The sequence below is a fragment of the Ranitomeya imitator genome, chromosome 3, assembly GCF_032444005.1.
Source record: "Ranitomeya imitator isolate aRanImi1 chromosome 3, aRanImi1.pri, whole genome shotgun sequence".
NCBI classification, from domain to species: domain Eukaryota; kingdom Metazoa; phylum Chordata; class Amphibia; order Anura; family Dendrobatidae; genus Ranitomeya; species Ranitomeya imitator.
The window spans coordinates 301,702,991-301,727,347 of NC_091284.1; the positions used below are offsets into that span (position 1 = coordinate 301,702,991).

Sequence of the window (24,357 nt, forward strand, 5' to 3'; positions counted from 1 at the left end):
ACCACTCCCACCCTCCCAAGGAGAAACAAAAAAGGATGATCTCACAGAAAAGAGGACATAAATTAAAATGAACTAAAGCCAGCAGAAGTGTCGTGCTACCTCCACCCTCACCTCCCAATGTGTCTCTGTTGTCCAGTTTTTCTCTCCCTTCCAATGGGTCTCTCCCATTCCATGCTTCCACACCTAATGTGTCTACTTCCATCCTTGACCTCCCAGACGCCACAAGTCTAGTTACCCCTTCCCCTGGACCCCCTTCTTCGTCCACCCGTAGCCAATCCTCCCAGCTCCACACCCCCCAGGTCCATAACATTTCCCCCTCAGTTTGTAAAAGTAATTTTTTTTGTAATTAAATTTGTGTTGTTTTCCCCCAATTACTGCTTGATCTTTGTCTCTTTCGTCAATGGCAACACACACCGTGCGCCGTCAAACACACACTGTGTTTTTGCCACCTCATATCTCCATGACACACAATCTACAGCTCCTCTTTGTTATTTGCTTTACCAGCAGTATTGCTTTTTGTGTGTGTAATGTAGCTATGAAGTGGCAAAAGACAAAGAGGAATGAAAATCCTCCAAAAATAATTATATTAATGCCGCAAAAAAAGTCAGGAGTCAACAATGCTCACCTGCCCAGGTGTCAGCACTAGGGCACTCAGGATGCAGTGTTTTCTGCATCCTGAGTGCACTAGTTCTGACACACGGGCAGGTGAGTAAAGATATGAGGTGAATTAGCTCCATCATCTCTTCAGTCTACAGTAATATATAGAAATAGAGAAATGCAGTCTGAAGAGACGATGGAGCTAATCCAATGTCACCTACCATAGCACTGACCTTAGAGAGAAGAGGTGTAGTGTAAAGCATGGGTTGCATAACCCAATTTGGTTATAATCCAATCTCTGTCTCATGCAATCTGCATGATACAGCGAGTGAACTATACAGTATAAAAACTTTAGTTGTGAACTGCTGATCACCTTATTAACCTATAATAGTTATTATTATTATTATTATTATTATTTATTGTTATAGCGCCATTTATTCCATGGCGCTTTACATGTGAGGAGGGGTATACATAGTAAGAACAAGTACAATAATCTTGAACAATACAAGTCATAACTGGTACAGGAGGAGAGAGGACCCTGCCCGCGAGAGCTCACAATCTACAAGGGATGGGTGAGAATACAGTAGGTGAGGATAGAGCTGGTCATGCAGTGGTTTGGTCGATCGGTGGTTACTGCAGGTTGTAGGCTTGTCGGAAGAGGTAGGTCTTCAGGTTCTTTTTGAAGGTTTCGATGGTAGGCGACAATCTGATGTGTTGTCGTAGAGGGTTCCAGAGTAGAAATCTTGTATACGATTGTGGGAAGAGGAGATAAGAGGGGAGTAGAGAAGGAGATCTTGTGAGGATCGGAGGTTGCGTGTAGGTAAGTACCTGGAGACGAGGTCACAGATGTATGGAGGAGACAGGTTGTGGATGGCTTTGTACGTCATGGTTAGGGTTTTGTAGTGGAGTCTCTGGGCAATGGGGAGCCAGTGAAGGGATTGACAGAGAGGAGAGGCCGGGGAATTGTGGGGGGACAGGTGGATTAGTCGGGCAGCAGAGTTTAGAATAGATTGGAGGGGTGCAAGAGTGTTAGAGGGGAGGCCACAGAGCAGGAGGTGAGAAATGATGAGGGCATGGACTAGGGTTTTTGCAGATTCATGGTTGAGGAATGAACGGATTCGTGAAATATTTTTGAGTTGAAGTTATTATTCTAATATAGAGGACACCTGGAACAGATGTTTAAATATAGGTATTATAACGTTTACCGAGGCAAGAACGAGAGTGGACCCTCTGGACCGTGGTAGACCTACCCCTGGGCGAGTAGACCACATGTTAACCAACCCCTATACAGGGGCTGTCAGGAGCAGGTCTCCTATCCACGGTAGCAGATACCAAGAGGGACGGCTCAGAAGGAGGAAAACAGAAGAAGAGAACTAAACAGAAAACCAGGAACGAGGATGATGGAACCAAAAGCAGAGGACACGGGAATGGACGTCAGGCTAGAACAGAGGAATACCAGAGACGGAGATGGAGCTGTAGGGAGAGAGCGTGAGAGGATGAGCGAAGGTAATGGATACACAAAAAGCGCGAACCGGGGAGAAGAGCGCAGAACCAGCACGAAGTACTAAAACTCAGAAAGGAAGGTGACCGGAGGCAGAAGCAAAAGCTAAAGACACTCAGGCACCTCCTAGCAAGGGAGGTGGCCTGAAATAGCGTGCACACTACCTGGATTGGCTGCAGCAGCACACCGGACAAGCACATCCGGTACCAGAGGACCCCGGACAGGAAGGTGTGCCTATCGCAAGATCGTGCGCGCCTGCGCAGGAGCAGAACCCCTAGGACGTGGAGGAGGGGCCCGCCGAGGACGAGCGTACCGCCCACCGTAAGCAGGACTGCAGGGATGGAGGAAGACAGCGTCGCCAAGGAGGAAGATGGAACAGCGCGCCGTGACCTGGAGGACGAGCGGCCGAGGCGAACAAGAGCAGCGGCCACAGCTGGAGAAGCGGGGACAGCGCGCCGAGAGCCAGGAGTGGAGCGGTGAGTAACGGCCGTAACAGGTATTTTATTGTCAGCAAACATTAAAGTAAATTTAATAATTACAGGTACATAACATTGCACAACATTACAAGAACACTAAATCATGTCATCTTGCCAGGACAGACGTCCACTCTGACACAAAGTAGGATGCAAATGTATCCCTCATTTGGGCAACTTCAACGGTTGTCCTGAAAGGGTGATGATGGTAATGGGTTAGAAACAGGTTCATCAAGTTCAATGTTGGGTCACTCTTTAGCCATTATATAGTTGTGCACAACCACACACGCCTTGACCACCTCATCGACTGTCTCAATTTTTAAATTAATGGCTGTCCATAAAATGCGCTGTTTCGAGACAAGGATACCAAAGGCGCACTCAACAGTTCTTCTTGCCCTGGTCAGTCTGTAATTAAAAATTGTTTTTGTGTGGTTCAAGTCCCGACTAGAGTATGGTTGCCAGCAGCCCGCACTTGGGAAAATCTTCCCTCCTTCTATAACTGCGTTGTATTATGCAGACGCTGGCGTCCTTCATCGCCGAGTGGCGCATGCGCACTTATGGATAGCTCGCATTCGGGGAACTTCTCATCTCGGGAGCTCCTCTATTCTGCGCAGATGCCGGCGTCCTTCATCACTTCCGGTTTCCCCGGCAAGTTTCAGCGCCATGCTCCATACGCTGGATATCAGGTACCAGCTGTTCCTAGCCTAATACAATTAATGGGTATTTATAATGCGGGCACTTGCACTGTATTCATTGCCCCTGAGGAAGCCAGATTTCCTGGCGACACGCGTCGGGCGGTTCTTTGCCCTGGTTCTTCACCCTCCTTGTCTGTCCTTCAGTACCCCTTGATACTCTATAGGGACTGGGGCTGAGCTTCGCAGAGTGTATATACCTTCCTCCATCTTGGTATGTCAGATTCTCTGTGTCTTTATATCGGACCCTAGGATTAATTGGTGGCTCCCCCTTGTGCCTGCATTTGTATGGGTACATTGGATTGGGCACTTTTGGCTTACATATAAGTGTAGGTTTGTATATTTTATCATTTTTTGCCTCTGGGACAGCATAGTGTATCTATCTTCAGTGTATTATACTGGTGTTGAACACGTCATTGTATGTGGGGGTGTGTGTTTTTTGAACCAGGGTTACAGACCCTATTATGGGTCTTTGTATTCACCAATTCTTTGGTTGTTTTATGTGTTTTTAAAGTCTTTTTGCAGTGTTTGGTGCTATGTGTTTCTAATAAAAATTTATCATATTTGTATTATCAGATTGTGGTGATCCCCACTTTGTGCATGCCTCCTTTTTCTTTGTTTCTTTATATATATGTACTTGTGGCATGTGATGGGAGATCCCTTATAGTGGTGCCCGCCAGTCTTCTAATTTTACAACTCAGAAAGGAAGGTGACCGGAGGCAGAAGCAAAAGCTAAAGACACTCAGGCACCTCCTAGCAAGGGAGGAGGCCTGAAATAGCGTGCACACTACCTGGATTGGCTGCAGCAGCACACCGGACAAGCACATCCGGTACCAGAGGACCCCGAACAGGAAGGTGTGCCTATCGCAAGATCCTGCGCGCCTGCGCAGGAGCAGAACCCCTAGGACGTGGAGGAGGGGCCCGCCGAGGACGAGCGTACCACCCACCGTAAGCAGGACTGCAGGAATGGAGGAAGACAGCGTCGCCAAGGAGGAAGATGGAACAACGCGCCGTGACCTGGAGGACGAGCGGCCGAGGCGAACAAGAGCAGCGGCCACAGCTGGAGAAGCGGGGACAGCGCGCCGAGAGCCAGGAGTGGAGCGGTGAGTAACGGCCGTAACAGGTATTTTATTGTCAGCAAACATTAAAGTAAATTTAATAATTACAGGTACATAACATTGCACAACATTACAAGAACACTAAACCATGTCATCTTGCCAGGACAGACGTCCACTCTAAGACACAAAGTAGGATGCAAATGTATCCCTCATTTGGGCAACTTCAACGGTTGTCCTGAAAGGGTGATGATGGTAATGGGTTAGAAACAGGTTCATCAAGTTCAATGTTGGGTCACTCTTTAGCCATTATATAGTTGTGCACAACCACACACGCCTTGACCACCTCATCGACTGTCTCAATTTTTAGATTAATGGCTGTCCATAAAATGCGCTGTTTCGAGACAAGGATACCAAAGGCGCACTCAACAGTTCTTCTTGCCCTGGTCAGTCTGTAATTAAAAATTGTTTTTGTGTGGTTCAAGTCCTGACTAGAGTATGGTTTCAGGAGGTTTCCAAACATCTGAAAGACCTGATCCCTGTAACGAATGGAGACGGAGGCACAGAAGTTGAATTTCACATTCGTTTTTATTTAGGTTTAATGTGGAACCTTGAGACCACGGTCCGGGAGCTCCGAAGGGGGCGTGACTACGTGAACCCCAGACACCCGTGGTAAGTCCCCTCAACAGGGACAAAGTGGGAAGCCTGGTGGACACGGGTGCTACCTCCAGTTAGATACCAAACTCGAGGCAGCTGTCCCAGTAGGACAATCAGACAAGCGGGGTTAGCGGGAGACATGGAGCTAACCAGGTGATACCAGGTGTATGTGTAGAAGCTGGTTCCAATGGTACTGGCGTTGTCCGGAGATGATGATGGCAGATTGGCGGGACGAGACGGGATTGCGTAGATAGAACAGTCATCGTCCAGGTAACTGGTAGCTGATGATCTGTGGAAACAGACAGTATAAGCGGAGTACTAGCGAAAGCACTTCAGAAACAGGAGCACATGCAGACAGGAACCGGAAGTAAGCAACAGAGGATACTTGTTCCTCCGGCGCCCTCCCTATGGTGGAGGAGCTAGAAATAGCAATGAATAACACGCCATTGGCTAGAAGCATATTTTAAAAAATGTGCGCTGTCTCTTAAAGACGTCGGGAACGAGCGAGCGCGTGCCCTAAGCACTCTGCCCAGAACCTGCTGGCAGCACGCCAGGAAGCAGGAGAGGGAGGAGGAAGGGAAGCTGCATCCTGACAGCGTGGAGCCAGCACAGAGCGGGAGTCCCGGCGGGGACCCCACAAAGGTACAGAGACCGGACTGGGTGTAACAATCCCCAACCACAACAAATGGCATTGGTGGGCCTTGATTGTTGGAAATAGGTTGTGGCAGGGGGAAATTAAAATGATTCCCATACAACCTTTGGCCCATGTCCGAGTTTTTAAATGTCTGTGAGTCATTACCACGACCAAAAGATCCAATGTCCACGGCGAAAAACCTACAGTCCATAGCTGCAATCGCCATGAGCACTATGGAAAAATATTTTTTATAATTAAAGTACTCGGATCCAGTTCCAGCCGGTTTGGTAATCCTGATATGTTTTCCGTCCACTGCTCCCAAACAGTTGGGGAAATCACACCCTTCAAAAAATTGGTCTGCAGTTTGCTGCCAGATTTTCGTGGTGGGTAGGGGAATAGATTCCGCACTGAGAACATCCCACAAAGCCCAGCAGGTGCCTGCGACAATCCCAGAGAGTGTGGAAATTCCTATCTTGAACTGGAAAGGGAGCGATGATAGGCTCTCTCCAGTAGACAGGAATCTGCCGAAAAGAAAAATATAAATCAGAACAATAATTTTTATGATTTGGGGTTTTGAAAAAAAGAGAAAGAAGCAAACAAAGAAAGAAAAAAAAGAGAAAGAACATGGCTTTTATAACAATAATATTTAGGACAGTATTTTAGCAAAAGAAAAAAAGGGGAAAATATTAAGTACGGTACATTGCAGAACAATAATAATTATGACAGGCGTTAATGTTTAAATATTACGTACCTTTGTGTCACCAGCTCAGCAGAAATTGCTCTATGGAGCTGGGTTTCCTGCCTCCTGATGGCTCCTTGTACATGGTCCAGCAATTCCATAAAGCTGTCCTAAGACATCTTCGTGTACTCGAAATATTTCTGTGGGTTTTCACGGCGCTCACTGAATAAGGCAGGGGTGGGGAACCTCATGCCCCAGGGCCATTTACGACCCTCGATGACCTTTTATCAGCCCCCCGAGCAGATTCTCAGGAACCGCATTCTTGGGCCGGGACCTGTATTTTGATTGCGACCAGCTCATTAATTTCTTCTTGCTCTGTTAGCACACACATGCAGTGTTCACTACTGAACATTGAAGGGCATGCAATGAAAGATTACGTCCTGTCACCAGTGCCAGAGTTAGGATGTATTTTGTTGGCGGAGTTTGTAGGGCCCCAGATGGATGATATATATATCCAAATGGCCCTTGGTAGAAAAAAGATTCCCCAGCCCTGGAATAAGGAGTGGTAGGCTTCACGGCTCTGTTGTAGATGAAGAATTGGGTGCTGCCAACAGTGCCGACGCCGTCTTCTCTGTTGTTCTCTTGTCCGTTCTTGCTCACAAGCAAATGCAGAGGAAAGAAACAAGTTGACATCCAAATGAAGATTCCGATAGAAACTCTCCATATGAATATCCGTCTTGACACAGGATACAGGAGCAAAATGTGAGGATTTCATCTGTACAAGGGTTTATGTAGAAAAATCCCATGAGTCACGCCCATTTGGCATGGTTTGGTTCAAGGAAATTTTTCTTGAAACAATATTTCCTTTCAAATGCATGCGCAAAAAAATGCGAACGCATGTAAAGTGGCTTCATTTCGCATTGCCAGGGAGGCAAATATTTGAAAATAGCCAGTGGTGACGCCGCTCTTGCATACTATGTCACTCGGGTATGATAACATGATTAGTCGCTATGATTAATGAATACCTCTGTAAAACTAAAATAGATTTAGGACACTAAAGGGTTGATTGCGACTTGTAGGATCGCTACTTCCAACAGGGGGTGATATATATTTATGCTATATATGTATATATATATATATATATATATATATATATATATACATATATATATATATATATATATATATATGTATATATATATATATATATATATATATATATGTATATATATATATATACTGTATTGTGGTGTACCGACTGGTGGTACCAGAGGTCTGCTGCGATCTGAATGCAGGACAGGTTGCTGGGTATTGTAGTCCCACAAACCTGTATATTACTAAAGGGCTGGATTTAAGGGTTAACCAGAAAGTGAATTGTGGGACTGGTTAACCATATACCTCCCGGGGGTGTGCTCCTGTGATGTCAGAAAGGTCCTATATGCTTCTTGGTTGCACCACATGGAGAGAGGATGGTCATGTGTGAGACTGGAGTTGGCTGGAGCTCCTGAAAGTCCAGGAAGCTACTGAGAGTCTGGACTACTGACAGGACCTATATGAATCCAGGCTGGGAAACCTTAGAATCTGTTAAGCAGGTAACCCAGAGCCTGGGGAATTTTGAACTGACGGGTGTCAGGTATGGAACTGTGTGAACGTAATCACAAATGGAATGGACTAAATTGAAAGATACGTGTCTGTAAAGTGTGCAGATGTATCTGATAAAGAGAATGGACTATATGTTGGTTCTGTGCTGGTACACATGGCCTATCGTGGTTTATGGTGATGTAATAAACCAGGAATGGACTTATGTAAATGAGAAACGGTTGTTTTTGGTTTAAATATTCGCAAAATGAGTGTATCCCAACATATCCCAACTGGCTTAGTGATTGCTACGTCACATGTGGTGGATAGTGCTAGGGGCACTCTTGTAGCCATGTTGCTAGGAGCAACAGACGAGGCCTACAATCTCGGTTGTTGGGGGCAAAGGATGAGGTGTACGTCTTCTGGATTCAGGAGCGCAGCCTGGTTGCTAGGGGAAATTATAGAACTGCAACAGCACACGCAGAAGCAAGCATCTGGCTGCGGCTCGGCGGGGCCACAAAGATTAAAGCTTCTGGCAGTAACTCGACGGGGTTATGAAGGTTATCAATGCACTCAAGACAGGTTTGCTGTGGCTCGGAGGAGCATGCCAGGACCAACAGCGACCGCAGCAGGAGCTGTGCAAAATTCCTGGCGTAGATCGGTGTGCAGCGACAGGGGTCCGACAACTGGGGGTGCCAGAAGATCCAGTGACAGCCATGGCTTGCAGTGACGCTATCGAGGAGTTCTATCACTCCATGATCCATGGGCATCCATAGGAGCCGGTGGGGTACCCATGTAAAGTACCCTAAAAGGGGGTGGTATCCCAAAAGGGGGTAGTTGCCCAAAAGGGGGCAGTATCCCAAAAGGGGGTAGTTGCCCAAAAGGGGCAGGGTCCCAAAAGAGGGTAGTTGCCCAAAAGGGGGCAGAGTCCCAAAAGGGGGCGGTATCACAAAAAGGGGTAGTTGCTCAAAAGTGGGCAGAGCATCCCAAAGTAAAAGGGGTGGCTCAAACGGACTGTTGCCGGGGACAGGTGTACTATGTGTGCCCAGTCTGCCATATGAACTATCCACCCAGCAAGAGGTTATGTGGCTGTGCCCTGCAGATGAATGCAGAGGGCATGCTCAGGCTGGTCAATTCTGGGAGCTCAGTGACCCTAGTGGGGGCTGCACCCAACATATATGAGATATCAAAAAGGAAAATCTTTGTCACCTGCATGGGTGATGGGGGCACTAAAGATTATCCAGTGTCCAGGGTGATCCTCGAGACCGCCAATGACATTGCAAGCCATGATGTCGCTGTAGTTCAGAACTTAACCTATCCGGTGATAGTAGGCTGGGACTCTAGGTTGTTCTCCAACTTATGGGAGAAGGGAACTCCTCTACAGCAGGAGGATGAAGGGCTCTCTGCTGATGGGGTTGGGTACATTAAGGGAGTAACACTTCCTAAAATTGACGGTTTAGATGTAGGGGTGACCAGAGGAAGGTATGTGTCTGCCCAAAGTACTGACCTGACGCCACCTGAATTGTACCACAGTATGACTGTGAGTGATGTGGTAGCTAAAAAGAGTGGAGCTGACACAAGGTTACAGAAAGTAAAACTCATATATTATATAGGGTCATTACAAACAAAGTGATCTATTTCAAGTGTTAATTTCTATTAATGTTGATGATTATCGCTTACAGCCAATCAAAACCTAAAAGTCATTATCTCAGTAAATTAGAATACTTTATAACACCAGCTTAAAAAATGATTCTAAAATCTCAAATTTTGGCCTACTGATGTGTACTGTATGTTCAGTAAATGCACTCATTACTTGGGCGGGGCTCCTTTTGCATCAGTTACTACATCAATGTGGCGTGGCATGGAGTCGATCAGCCTATGGCACTGCTGAGGTGTTATGGAAGCCCAGGTTGCATTGATAGCAGCCTTCAGTGTTGGGTCTGGTGTCTCTCATCTTCCTCTTGACAAAACCCCATAGATCTCTATTGGGTTAAGGTCAGGCGAGTTTGCTGGCCAATCAAACACAGTGATACTGTTGTTTTGAAACCAGGTATTGGTACTTTTGGCAGTGTGGACAGATGCCAAGTCCTGCTGGAGAATGAAATTTCCATCTTCAAAAATCTTGTTGGCAGAGGGAAGTATGAAGTGCTTTAAAATTTCCTGGTAGACTGCTGCTCTGACTGTGGTCTTGATAAAACACAGTGGACCTACACCAGCAGATGACATGGCTCCCCAAACCATCACTGATTGTGGAAACTTCACACTAGACCTCAAGCAGCTTGGATTGTCTGTCTCTCCACTCTTCCTCCAGACTCTGGGACCTTGATTTCAAAATGAAATGCAAAATTTACTTTCCTTGTGGAGTGTGTCAATGACTGCCTTCTGGACATCTGTCAAATTAGCAATCTTCCCCATGATTGTGGAGCCTACTGAAACAGACTAAGGCACCTTTTTAAATGCTTAGGAAGCCTTTGCAGGTGTTTGTTAATTATTCTAATTTACTGAGATAATGATTTTTCGGTTTATATTGGCTGTAAGCTATAATCATTAACATTAACAGAAATAAACACTTGAAATAGATCACTCTGTTTGTAATGACTATATAATATATGTGTTTCACTTTTTGTATTGAAGAACTGAATTAAATTAACTTTTTGATGATATTCTAATTTTGGGAAAAGCACCTGTACATGCTGATAATGGGCCAAGTGGCGAAATGCTCATTCAAATATAACAAATAAAGCCTAAAATGACTAAACCTCACAGCACTGTCAGTGTAGGGGGAGGGGGGAGTAGAGCAAAGCCCAGAGCACTGTGAGAGTAGAGCTGCAAATGGTGTTTGTAATGACACTCGGTTCTACTCTACTCCCCATCCCCAGGTCAGTATATGCTGACGTGACTTTAGGATTATTGAGGATAACTAGGCTGTGTCATTACTTGTTTCACACAGAAGCAGCCTATTCTAAGCTTCTTTGGGCATTTTTTTCTGGCATGACTGTGCCTGCTTATGTTTAGTGAACGTCATACAGGGGTAATGTCAACTACTAACGCCCCCCTGATCTTAGAGTTATTTAGACTCTAAACTTTCAAAGCCAATATCTTGTTTATGTGAGACTAAGTAAAAAACCTGTTTTATTCAGCACTGTAGCCACATTTCCATCATGTGGTGAGTTTATCATGGTGAAACTAGCGAAAGGTTATCTAAGTATTTAATTTGCCAATGTTTTTTCTTTATTTAAAGAGTATTTACATGTAATTCATAGGAAGAAAAATAGTTAAATTTTCATTGTATGCTTTTATCTCCCATTTTATTTAATTAGAAATGACTCTCAATGGGGAAAATGTATTAACAGAACAAGATGACAGATCACAAAGTACAGAGGGACCTGAGCCTCAGCAAGTAAGTGCAAAATATATGTCCGAGAGCTGTATGATTAGATGGATCTTGGCAGACTAACAGATCAATGCTGAACCTTGGTTCTGTATTCTAGATTTTTACGGTGGTCCTTCACAAAGTCTCTTCTGTGTCATGTCTTTTTGGAAATGATGTCACTGTTACTGTCAAAGCTTTAGACATCAGCTGTGCTCAAAAAGTTGAAGATTTCAAAGGTAAATGTGGCAATCGACTAATTAATGTATTGAATATATCATTAATATAGTTGCATAGCTAGGTCACAAAACACACACTGTAAATTTATCTTGTTTGTCCTCAATTTTGGTCCAGAAGAAGGCAAAAATGTTAATGGGGCGGAGGACAATTTTCCACATTTTAATAGAAAAACAATTTTAGACTTGCATTACATTTAGCATCCATTTTCAAGACAGTCAGGTATTCCGTCTGAATCCCCAGACAATGTAATGGTGCCTTTGAGTACAAAAAAGTAGACTATGCTATTGTGTCCAGCTTGAAAGACAGCACCAGAAAAAAAAAATCCTCATTGTATTTAATGGTTTCACGAGTCACACTTTTGGAAGTCTTAAAGAGATAGTACTGTGATGTTTATTTTTGCATTAATAATTATATCTGAAATAAGCCTTGCGCTGGAGACTGGAAATTAGCCTTCCTTGGAAGGCTAGTTTCCTGATAATCGTGCAGTGGAATCAGGTTGCTTATCACCTGACAAACAAGCAAAATGGTGAAATGGACTTTTTGCTAACTTAATAGATCATAAACACAAAACCGATTGATTACTGATTTTACTGTGTTCGTCCCTGGTATGGTCTGTCTAAATAGGCTATTAAGCCTTTTCTGATTGGCGGTTGTTTAACTCCTTAAGAACCGGTGAATTTTTTGGTTTTGCGCTTTTGTTTTTTTCCTCCCCTTATTCCAGGAGCCATAACTTTTATATTTTTCCATCGACCTAGCCATATGAGGACTTGTTTTTTGCAGGATGAGTTGTACTTTTGATTGGTACTATTCTTTTTATCATCTAATGCACTGGAAAGTGAGAAAAAAATGTTTTTTTTTTCCTTATAGCGTTCATTTTACCATAAAACTGACCTGGAAATGTGTTTCTCCAGGTCAGTACGATTAAGCAGATATCAAACATGCATCTTTTTTTATTTATAGGGACACTGTCACCTGGATTTGGCGGGAACAATCTTCAGCCATGGAGGCGGGGTTTTGGGGTTTTTGATTCACCCTTTCCTTACCCGCTGGCTGCATGCTGGCTGCAATATTGGATTGAAGTTCATTCTCTGTCCTCCGTAGTACATGCCTGCCCAAGGCAATCTTGCCTTGCACAGGTGTGTACTATGGAGGACAGAGAATGAACTTCAATCCAATATTGCAGCCAGCATGCAGCCAGCGGGTAAGGAAAGGGTGAATTAAAAACCACAAAACCCCGCCTCCATGGCTGAAGATTTTTCCCACCAAATCCAGGTGACAGTGTCCCTTTAAGTGGTGAAAGAATATTCAGAGATTTGTAAAAGAAAAAAAAGTTCATTTTTGTTGCCATTTTCCAAGATCTATAACAATTTAAATTTTCAGGATATGGAGCTGTACGAGGAATTGTTTATTTTGCGTAGATATGATGTTTTGATCGCCATTTATTACATTTCTTTTGTTGTCTTTTTTTCTTTACTGTTCACTGTATTTTTAGTCCTCTCAGGAGACTTGAAACAGTGATTGTACTATAAACAACATTGTGTGTACCATTGCTGTATATAGTAAAAATCATGGTCTGCTATGAATGCCGGTAACGGTCTGACCTTCAATGGGTCCAGTGATGACAGGCACAGGGATCTTCAACAGATTGACAGGGCATTTAACAGTTTAACCCTGCTGTTCTGTTCGGTCTGGGGAGACCTATTTTGAACTTTGGTATTTTTTGGGGTGTTCAAGATGCGGTTCTGAAACTTGTGGTTGATTGACTTAAATGAGGATGGGTCGGTCGGCCACGGGTTTCAGAGCCACATCTTGAATATTTTAAAGAATATTGAAGTTCAAAGTCGGTCATTTTTGACCAACAGAACAGCAGGGTTAAGGGTATGTGCACACGTTGCGGATTCGCAGCGTTTTTTTGCAGTGCATAAACGCTGCAGATCCGCAATTGATTTACAGTACAATGTAAATCAATGAGAAAAAAAAAGAGCTGTGCACACTTTGTGGAAAATCCACTGCAGAAACGCTGCGGTTTAAAAGAAGTAGCATGTCACTTCTTTTTTGTGAATCTGCAGCGTTTTTGTACCCATTCCATTATAGAAAACCGCGCGGGTAAAAAAACGCAGCAAATCCGCAAGAAAACCGCAGCAAAAACGCACAAAAAATGCTGCGGAACCACAGAAAAACACGACAAATCCGCAGGTGCGTTTTCTGCCAGGAGAGGCAGAATCCGCACCAGAAATTCCTAAGCCTAATCCGTAACGTGTGCACATAGCCTAAATGGAAGGTGCCATCAAAAAAGGTTTCTTTTTAACTATTGAATTAAAATGTAAAGTATTAGCCCCTTAACGACCAGGGGTATTTCAGTTTTTGAATTTCTGTTGGTTGAAAATCAATGTCTGACTTTCATTTGTTCATTGTCATAGATTTTTTATTTATTATTGGGTCAAGTAAACAAAGGGCGTTTTTGCTGCATTTTTTATGCTAATTTTCAGCTGCTTTTTACAGTACCAGCAAAGCCTATGAGATTTCAGAAATCTCATGCACACACATTGTTTTTTTGTTTGATCAGTATTTTGTTGCTGCGTTTTTTGGACATAGAGCATGTAACTTCTTTCATTTTTGCTGTGTTTTTTAACTCATTAACTTGAATGGGTGTTGAAAAAAATGCAGCAAAAACGCAGGTATCATTATTTGCTGTGTTTTTGCTGCTGAAAATCCAAGGACATTAGCATGGACAAAGAGAAAAAAAAACGCACCAAATACGCCACAAAAAGCGCACCAATAATGCACCTAAGCCTGCTTTTTTGACGCAGCTTCTTTCCTGCTAAGAAGATTAGGTTTTGCTGCAGAAAAAAAAGCAGCAAATATGCCCTGTGTGAACTTACCCTTACTTTTGTCAGATTCAAGTTATTACTGTGAACATTGTGGGTTTTTCTGTCATTAAATGAGGGGTACCAACAATTTTGACCACGTGTGTAGATATCTCGATTTTCATTGCGGTATTTATGGCCACTGTAATTCAGTATTTCTATTTCTTACTCTGGTTCTTTTATGTACTCTTGTGTCCAAAACTTCACAAAAAAACCTATATGTGTTCTGAATAATGATTTCTTCATGACCTATGACGTACCCATAAATCATGATCGGATAGGGGTTCCCAAACTTTGATGTATGGGTACTGCTTAGTGGTTGTGAGGGGTGTGTGATCGCCACTAAGAGCTGGGCTTAAGTTATAGCCGAGACCCAGTCTATTTATCCCCCTAAATTTTATGATTGGTATCGATCAGAGAGTTTAGAAGGCTGGAAGAGGCAGGGTGCTCTTCCAATCGGCATCATCGCGAGGACCTGTTCCTTGCCACAGCAACCTGAGGTCTCCTTGGTGATACCAGGGTCTGACAGCTACAGAAAGCCTGTTTGACCATGCCAGGAGCATGGTCTAAGAGACATTTGTTAGTGCAGCACTGACAGGTGTAATTCATTTCAATGCATCATACCAGCGATCAAAGTGCTAAAAGTTAAAGTGCCATAGAAGGTGTCACGGATCCCTTCTCCGTGGGTGTCCCTTATTCGTCACGTGCCTGCTCTCACACGTGACTTGGGGTTGTGTCTGCAAGGGTTAATCCATCTCCCCACTCTCAGTCCAGCATTCAACCTCTGTCCTATGCTGTAATGGGAGCATAAATCACACACCGACCCAGGCCACACACCCGCTCATGCGCGCTGCCACCACTCATCGAATACACAGGCGATGAGACCTGGAACTAATAATACTAATAAAAATATGTCTATCACTCATAAGGCTCACACACCTTTTGGCTATGGATTCTTTAGAACATTCAAGGTTCAACTTGTTAAAGGTTTATACTTTAATAGCAAAAAGTTCAATGCTTACAATAAGAAAAAGGTATAAAATATGATAATAAAAAGACATACAACTTATGCAAACAATGTCAAAATAAACAGGATAAACTTACAGAAATCATCTAACTGGTAGTTGCTTTCTGCTCCCTGAGGGGGGGGTGAATGGAGTTGGAACACATCAGCTTCTCAGGCTGCCCTCACATGTGAACACAATTCTCTATCTGCAGCCTAAATTTATAACTTTGGTCTGATGTTAGGTTTCTAGACCGGCCCCTCAGGCCAATATCATAACTGCTGCCTGTATGATTGGGCCACGTCCGCGCCCCCAATGAATATATTATTTCTCTTGTGGAGAGGTTCTCAGTGATAGATTACCTCAGGCCGCAATTTAGCATCTCCCTTCCAAGACCTCAGAGTTGTCAAGTGTTCCTTTTGTTCTTGGCCTTAGCCAGACCTCCTGGTGAGATCTGGAGACAGAATTTCTACTAGTTCCAAGGAAGTACCTATTAACACCTAGGTGTGACATGCCTTCAGGACAGATGTTACATAATCACTGGTCACACATATAACCCGAGACATATGTCCCTACACACATATAGATATAAATATATACACATATTTCACCCGAGCACGTATCTGGTTCTGCCCCGTCTTGGCGAGAACGGCCATCAGCATTGCCATGATCAACTCCCTTCTTGTGCTGAATTGTGAAATCATATTGCTGAAGTATCAAACTCCATCTAAGCAATTTCCCATTGTCCCCAACTACTCTGTGGAGCCAACTCAATGGGTTATGATCTGTGATCACGGTGAAGTTGCGCCCATAGTGGTATGGTTGCAGCTTCTGCAGAGCCCACACAATTGCCAAACATTCTTTTTCAATGGTGGCATAAGCCACTTCTCTGGGCAGGAGTTTCCTGCTTAGGTACAGAATTGGGTGTTCCTCTCCTTGTTGGTTCACCTGGCTGAGAACTGCACCTAGCCCATAGGTGCTGGCATCTGTCTGCACTACAAACCGGCGAGTGAAATCTGGGGCCTGCAGGACGGGTGGACTAACCAATGCCGACTTTAGGGCAGAAAATGATTACTCACACTGAGGACTCCAGGAGACAATTTTAGAAAGTCTCCTCCTGGTCAGATCAGTTAACGGTTTGGCCAGAGCACTGTAGTTTGGTACAATCCTCCTATATTAGCCATCCGTACCCAGGAAGGACAGTACCTGTTTCTTGGTTCGTGGGGTGGCCCAGGCTGTAATGGCTTCTACCTTCCCTGGCTCAGGTTTTAGCATGTCCTCCCTCCACCCGGTGTCCCAGGTATTGTACTTCCCGCATGGCTACATGACACTTCCCTGGCTTAACAGTAAGACCTGCAGTTTTAAGCTTTTGCAACACCTGAGAGAGATGTACGAGGTGTTCCTCCCAAGAATCACTAAAGATGGCTATATCATCAAGATAAGCAATGGCAAAACCATCACATCCTTCCAATAAGTGATTGACCAACCTCTGGAAGGTCGCAGGGGCATTCTTCATACCAAAGGGCATCACCAGAAACTCAAACAGCCCGAATGGCGTTATAAAGGCAGACCTCTCCTGAGCTTCTCTGGTTAGGAGTATCTGCCAGTATCCCCTACTCAGGTCCATGATGGTAATGTACGATGCTTTAGCTAGCTGCTCTAACAGCTCATCTATCCTCGGCATGGGGTAGACCTCACATGTAGTCAGTACATTTAATTTCCTGTAGTCTACACAGAATCGGGTAGTACGGTCCTTTTTTGGGACAAGAACCACAGGCGAGGCCCAGGCACTCTGGGATTTTTGTATCACCTTGAGTTTCAGCATCTCCTCTACCTGTTCCCTCATGTGTGCCTTCACCTCTGCTGACACACGGTGCGCAGACTGCCGTACTGGGGAATTAGTACCAATGTCCACATGGTGAACTGCTAAGTCTGTCCTCCCAGGCTCCCCTCTGAAGACTTCAGTGAACTCGCTGAGCGCCCCCACCAGCTCAGACCTCTGACTGTGGGATAGCTCAGGGTTAAATTCTGCTGACTCCAGGGACTCCATGTACTGAGTCCCGGCCACCACATCCAGTAACAGATCAGCCTCCCCATCTTTAGGCAGGCTACAGACAGGTAAGACACAGGCCTCCCTGGCATGATGTGTCTTCAACATATTTACATGAAACACTTTCTGATGCTTTGCATGCTCATCTAGTGTCACCACATAATTAACATCATTCAGCCGCTTATGTACAGTATATGGTCCCTCCCTATGGCCTGCAATTTATTCTGTAACATAGGGACCAACACTCAAACCTTCTGCCCTTTCTCATAGGCCCTTAGTCTGGCATTACGGTCGTACCAGACCTTTTGGTTGATTTGGGCCTGGGTCACGTTCTCATGGGCCAGGTTGCTCAGTTTTTGCATTCTCTATCTGAGCTTCAGTACATATTCGACCACTGAGACTCCAGTAGTTCTGGGGTCATCCTCCCAACAGTCCTTAATCAAATCAAGTGGCCCCCTGACCCTCCTCCCATAAACCAGTTCAAAGGGGGAGAATCCAGTAGACGCCTGGGGTACCTCTCTGTAGGCAAACAACCGATGGGGAGGTACTGCTCCCAGTCTCTCCCTTCAGTCTCCACCAACATTTTGAGCATTTGCTTTAGTGTTCCATTAAAACGCTCGCAGAGTCCATTGGTTTGGGGATGATAGGCGCTGGCTATGTCCTTTTTCCTGTCTTTGAATGACCTGCCTCCTGTCTTTGAATGCCCTGCCTCCTGTCTTTGAATGACCTGCCTCCGTTCTTTGAATGACCTGTCTCTGGTCTTTGAACAACCTGCCTCTGGACTTTGAATGATCTGCCTCTGTTCTTTGAATGACATGCCCACTCTCTTTGAATGACCTTTCATTCAATGACCTGCCTCCTCTCTTTTAATGACCTGTCTTTGAATGACCTGCCTCCTGTCTTTGAATGACCTGCAATCCCTCCTTGAATGACTTGCCTCCTGAATTTGAATGACCTGCCTCCTGTCTTTGAATGACCTTCCTCTGCTCTTTGAATGACCTTCCTGTGGTCTTTGAATGATCTGCCTCTGGTTTTGAATGCCTGCCTCCTGACTTTCAATGACCTGCCTCCTGTCTTTGAATGACCTGCCTCCTCTCTTTGAATGACCTGAATTCTGTATTTGAATGACCTGCCTTCTTTCTTAGAATGACCTGCCTCCTGTCTTTGAATGACCTGCCTCTGGTCTTTGAATGACCTGCCTCCTGTCTTTGAATGACCTTCCTCTGGTCTTTGAATGACCTGCCTCTGGTCTTTGAATGACCTGCCTCCTGACTTTGAATGACCTGCTGTTATGTTGCGGTGGTTTAGGAGCAACATGGAACGAGCTCTGAAGGAAAGTGGTAACTGTACTGACCGCAGTCTCTAAGCTCAACACCACACTAGAAGTAGCCGTGGGATGCTCCTAACTCTCCCTAGGCACCTCGTCACCGCCTAAGAGCTAACTACCCCTAAAGATAGAAGCAGGAAAACTATCTTGCCTCAGAGAAAATCCCCAAAGGATAGATTAGCCCCCCACAAATAATGACTGTGAGTGGAGAGGGAAAAGACATACACAGAATGAAACCAGGATGAGCACAGGAGGCCAGTCTAACTTGATAGATAGGACAGGATGGAATACTGTGCGGTCAGTATAAAGCACTTCAAAAATCCACGCAGAGTTTACTAAAAATCTCCACACCTGACTAAAGGTGTGGAGGGTAAATCTGCTTCCCAGAGCTTCCAGCAAGACAGAATCAATTCATACTGATAAAACTGGACAAACATAGAAGCACAGAACGGATAAGTCCACAATCTGTGAACAGAAAAGAGCAAGCAAAAACTTAGCTTTGCTGAACTGGTCAGGATAACAGGGAACTCCAAAGAGATGTGAATCCAACCAGGAACTATTTACAAGTGGCACTGGCTGAAGGACAGAGTAGGCATAAATAGCCGAGCAGAAAAGACGATCAGTGGAAGCAGCTGAAGACCGCTAACTCCAAGGAGCAGCCATACCACTTGAAACCACAAGAGGGAGCCCAAGAGCAGAACTCACAAAAGTGCCACTTACAACCACCGGAGGGAGCCCAAGAGCGGAATTCACAACACCTGCCTCCTGTCTTTGAATGACCTTCCTCCTGTATTTGAATGACCTGCCTCCTCTCTTTGAATGACTTGCGTTCTGTATTTGAATGACCTACCTTATCTCTTTGAATGACCTGCCTCCTGTCTTTGAATGACCTGCCTCCTGTCTTTGAATGGCCTGCCTCTGGTCTTTGAATGACCTACCTCCTGTCTTTGAATGACCTGCCTCTGGTCTTTGAATGACCTGCCTTCAGTCTTTGAATGACCTCCCTCCTGTCTTTGAATGAGCTGCCCCCTATCTTTGAGTGACCTGCCTCCTGTCTTTGAATGACCTGCATCTGGTCTCTGAATGACCTGCCATCTCTTTGAATGACCAGCCTCCTGACTTTGAATGATTTGCCTCCTGTCTTTGAATGACCTGCCTCCTGTCTTTCAATTACCTTCCTACTATCTTTTAATGACCTGCATCCTGTCTCGGAATGACCTGTCTCCTGTCTTTGAATGACCTGCCTCTGGTCTCTGAATGACCAGCCTCCTGTCTTTCAATGATTTTCCTCCTGTCTTTGAATGACCTGCCTCCTCTCTTTGATTGACCTGCCTCCTGTATTTGAATGACCTGCCTCTGGTCTTTGAATGACCTGCCATCTCTCTTTGAATGACCAGCCTCCTGTCTTTCAATGATATGCCTCCTGTCTTTGAATGACCTGCCTCCTCTCTTTGATTGACCTGCATCCTGTACTTGAATGACCTGCCTCTGGTCTTTCAATGATCTGCTCCTGGTCTTTCAATGATCTGCCTCAAGTTTTGAATGACCTGCCTCTGGTCTTTGAATGTCCTGCCTTCAATCTTTGAATGATCTGCCTCCTGTCTTTGACTGACGAACCTCCTGTCTTTGAATGACCTGCCTCTGGTATTTGAATATAAAGGCACGGATGATTGACCTCGTGGAGACCAAAACATCCAACACCGCGGAGACACCATCACGTGTTTCTCAACGCAGTGATCCAGAACACTGCCACCAAATATGCAAATGCATATAGAGGAGCTGCGGAGACACCATCACGTGTTTCTCAACGCAGGCAGTGAATAGCCAGGCCTTTCCCCGGGAAGGAACAACCAAGGGAAGGGCAGCATCCAATAAAGGAAAACATCCAATAAAGGAAAACCACCTATGCCAAGCATGGTATCCATCCACAGACAGCTGTTTCGGGGTTTTTGCCCCTCATCAGTGTGGAGTAGGAAACTGGCTATCAGGAACAGTGCCTAGTAGAAAGTCCTTTATTTGATGCTGCCCTTCCCTTGGTTGTTCCTTCCCGGGGAAAGGCCTGGCTATTCACTGTCTGCATTGAGAAACATGTGATGGTGTCTCCGCAGCTCCTCTACATGCATCTGGTATTTGAATGACCTGCCTCTGGTCTTTTAACGATCAACCTCTAGTCTTTGAATGACCTGCTTCTGGTAACCCTAATATATTTAACCCTAACCTTAATATGTGTAACCCTAACCCTAATATGTGTAACCCTAACCCTAATGTGTAACCCTAACCCTAATATGCGTAACCCTAACCCTAATATGTGTAACCCTAACCTTAATATGTATAACCCTAACCCTAGTTTGCGTAACCTTAATTCTAGAAAATTCTAAAAAAAAATTATTAGAAAAAAAATTATATAAAAAAAGTTTTTTTGTCACTGACAGGGCAGCACTTCAACTGTAGTCTCTCTCTCTCTTCTCTCCCAGAACAACTACAAGGAGAGAAGAGAGGGGTACAGCCCAAGTGCTGCCATATTTATCAAACATTAGGGGTTTTGATCACTGTGATAGCACCTATTACATTAATCAAAACCCAGCAGCCAATGAGAAAATTCTCACTGGTTGCCAGGTGTCGGCCGGCAGATCTTGGCGGGCACCCTGCGTATGAGCCCGACATTTTCTTCCTGCCACGGAGAAGAAGGGGGGCCATTGGCCGGGGACAGGGGGACAGCCTCTATGGGGACAAAGGTACCGTAGTGGGTTCAAGGGACCCTAATTCTCTTTCCTCTGATGTGCGATCAAATCAGAGGGGAGAGAAAATGCAAAACAAACTTTTTTTCCCAATATATGTTACATGGAGCGATCGCAACCCCTGGGGTCTGTAAAGACCCCCAGGATTGCGATCGCCCCGGGGGTCGGTAAAAACCTACCCCAATCTAGCTCCAAATCCTGCAGCCGGGTGCCGGAAAATAGATTTTGACTGGCGCATCTGCACATGCGCCTGCCATTTTCTTTCTGCCGGAGGAGACGGGGGCCAGGGACTGGGGGACAGCTTTTCCAGTACATAAGATACCGTGGGGGTCTAGGGGGACCCTATTTCTCTCCCCTCTGATGTGCGGAAAAAAATTGTTTAAAGCTGTGAACTAGGAATCAGGAATGCTTCCAGGGGCGATCCCGATGATGTTTCTGTGTCATTTGAGCAGTGTCTCGTTCATTTTCAGACATTTTTAGACCTTAAAAGGACCCCCAGGGGGATCGTGGTAAAAATACTCGGGTCTCCCATAGACTTATATTAGGCTCGTTGTGCTGCCGAGTACCCAAGTATTCCAATCTGCTCGACCCGAGCAACGAGCACCCGAGCATTTTAGTGCTTGGTCATCACTACTAGTGATGGGCGAGCACTAAAATGCTCGGGTGCTCGTTGCTTGGGTCGAGCAAATTGGAATGCTCGGGTGCGCAACCCAAGCAACTAGCCCAATGTAAGTCTATGAGAAACCCAAGCATTTTTTCTGTGGCTTCCCCAGCGGTCAGCAGAGGGACTAGAAATTGGGGGAATCAATGGGAACAGTGCTCAAATGACATGGGAATAGCATGGGGAAGACCCCTGACAGCATTTCTGACTCCCAGGCCAGAAATCTTACGCCACCTTTACAGACTCACAATAAAACATACAAAAACAAAGCCAAAATGGATTTTCCTGGGAAATATGTTAAGGAACAAACTTTCCAGGTTAATGATTTGTATATAAGGCAAAATAAATAACCAAAACCAAAAATGCTCCTCCACATCTTGGGCTAGGTTCACACGTAACGTTTTTGAAGTGTTTTTGAACTGTAGCATTGATTTTAACAAGACAAATGCATTCACTGGGAAATGTCATTTTAGCATTTTACAACCTTATCTGGCTATATGGTGTGTGACACAGCATCAGACACATCCTGTTTGAGTCCCTCCTTCATAAATGAAAGTCACAAAGCCTATTTTTATAGGTCCATCAGGTGGCCTTTAATATACTTAAAGGGCCAGCAGTCAGCCCTCACTATTCTTAGGGAGCCATCAGCCAGCTATACTTTGTTGTTCCCATTATTAAACAGTGGGTCTCCTATACTGTTACTGCTTATGCAGTGAGTGGCAGTGCTGCCAAAAATTTGGATGCAACCCAATACCCCTTTGAAGAGACGTACAGGAGGGCCTCCTGAAAACAATGTTCCCATTATTAGGAAGGGGGTCTCCCATACTGTTGCCTATGCAGTGAATGCAAGGGCTGCCAAAAATTTGGACCTACTCCAATGCTGTCACGGGGCTACCGCGACAGAGAGGTTCCAGAGTACCACAGCGCTCTGAGCCTCATTCACACACGATGAACAGAAGCTCTTCTCCTGAGTTCTGACCAGGCTGTCTTGTGCCAGCAGGGCAGGAGTTAAACCTTTTTACTGAAGGTGCTGAGAGCTAGGTCTCTCAGCTGATTAGGTCTTGGTAATCACCGCTCAAATATAGACTCAGCTTTGTCTTCAACTGTTGTCAGTGATCAGTTCTGCTGCCTGGCTTGGAGGTTGAAGGAGAGTGGTGTTTTGGAGCTTGGAGGTTTGTTTACAGAGATTAATGTCTGCTGTTTTGGTTGCATGTTAAACCTGTTTTCCTTCCTAGTTTTTTCATTCTCTTTGGAAGAGACCTAGAGGAGGGCCTCATGAAAAAAATGTTCCCATTATTAGGAAATGGGTCTCCGATAGTGTTTGCCCATGCAGTGAAGCAACGGCTACCAAAAATTTGGAGACACTCTAATGCCCCTTGGAAGAGACGTAGAGGTCAAAGGGCCTCCTGAAAACAATGTTCCCATTATTAGGAAGTGGCTTTTCTATAGTGTTTTCCTATGCAGTGAATGCAAGGGCTGCCAAAAATTTATGAAACTCCAATGCCCCTCTGAAAAGATGTAGAGGAGGGCCTCATGAAAAAATGTTCTCATTATTAGGAAGTGGGTCTCCCATGGTGTTTTCCTATGCAGTGAAGCAACGGCTGCCAAAAATTTGGAAGAACTCCTATATCCCTTTGACGAGACATACAGGAGGGCCTCAAGAAAAAATGTTCCCATTATTAGGAAGTGGGTCTTCCATGCTGTTTGCATATGCAGTGAATGCAAGGGTTGCCAAAACTTTGGATGCACCCCAATATCCCTTTGACGAGACGTACCGCAGGGCCACATGCAAATGTGTTACCATTATTAGGAAGTGGGTTTGATATAGTGTTTACTTATGCAGTGAATGCAAGGGCTGCCAAAAACATGGACACACCCCAATAACACTTTGACAAAATGTACAGGAGGACTTCATGAAAAAATGTTCCCATTACTAGGAAATGGGTCTCCCATAGTGTTTGCCCATGCAGTGAATGCAATGGCTGCCAAAAATTTGGAGGCACTCCAATGCCCCTTGGAAGAAACGTGGACGAGGGCCTCATAAAAAAGTGTTCCCATTAGAAAGGAGCAGGACTTCTAGACTTGTAATGCCCATGCACTAAGTGTATGGGTTGACAAACATTTACCCCTGGGGGTATACATGAACATACTGTATACCAATTTTTTTTACGGGCATCATAAACACCCTTTATAAAAATTATGTGGGTGTTGCATCACGGACCACGGTCACCCTG

The 24,357-nt window shown here is 44.9% G+C and overlaps 1 protein-coding gene across 3 annotated transcripts in view; it reads left to right on the forward strand.

Annotated features, from left to right (window-relative positions):
- Nucleotides 1-24,357, forward strand: part of BLTP3A (bridge-like lipid transfer protein family member 3A) — a 1,189,163-nt gene that overhangs the window by 477,949 nt on the left and 686,857 nt on the right. For all 3 annotated transcript variants that reach the window (XM_069756570.1, XM_069756572.1, XM_069756571.1), the window contains 2 exons: nt 11,187-11,266; nt 11,358-11,475. In XM_069756570.1, the coding sequence (XP_069612671.1) occupies nt 11,187-11,266; nt 11,358-11,475 (198 nt within the window). The remainder of the gene's footprint in view (nt 1-11,186; nt 11,267-11,357; nt 11,476-24,357) is intronic.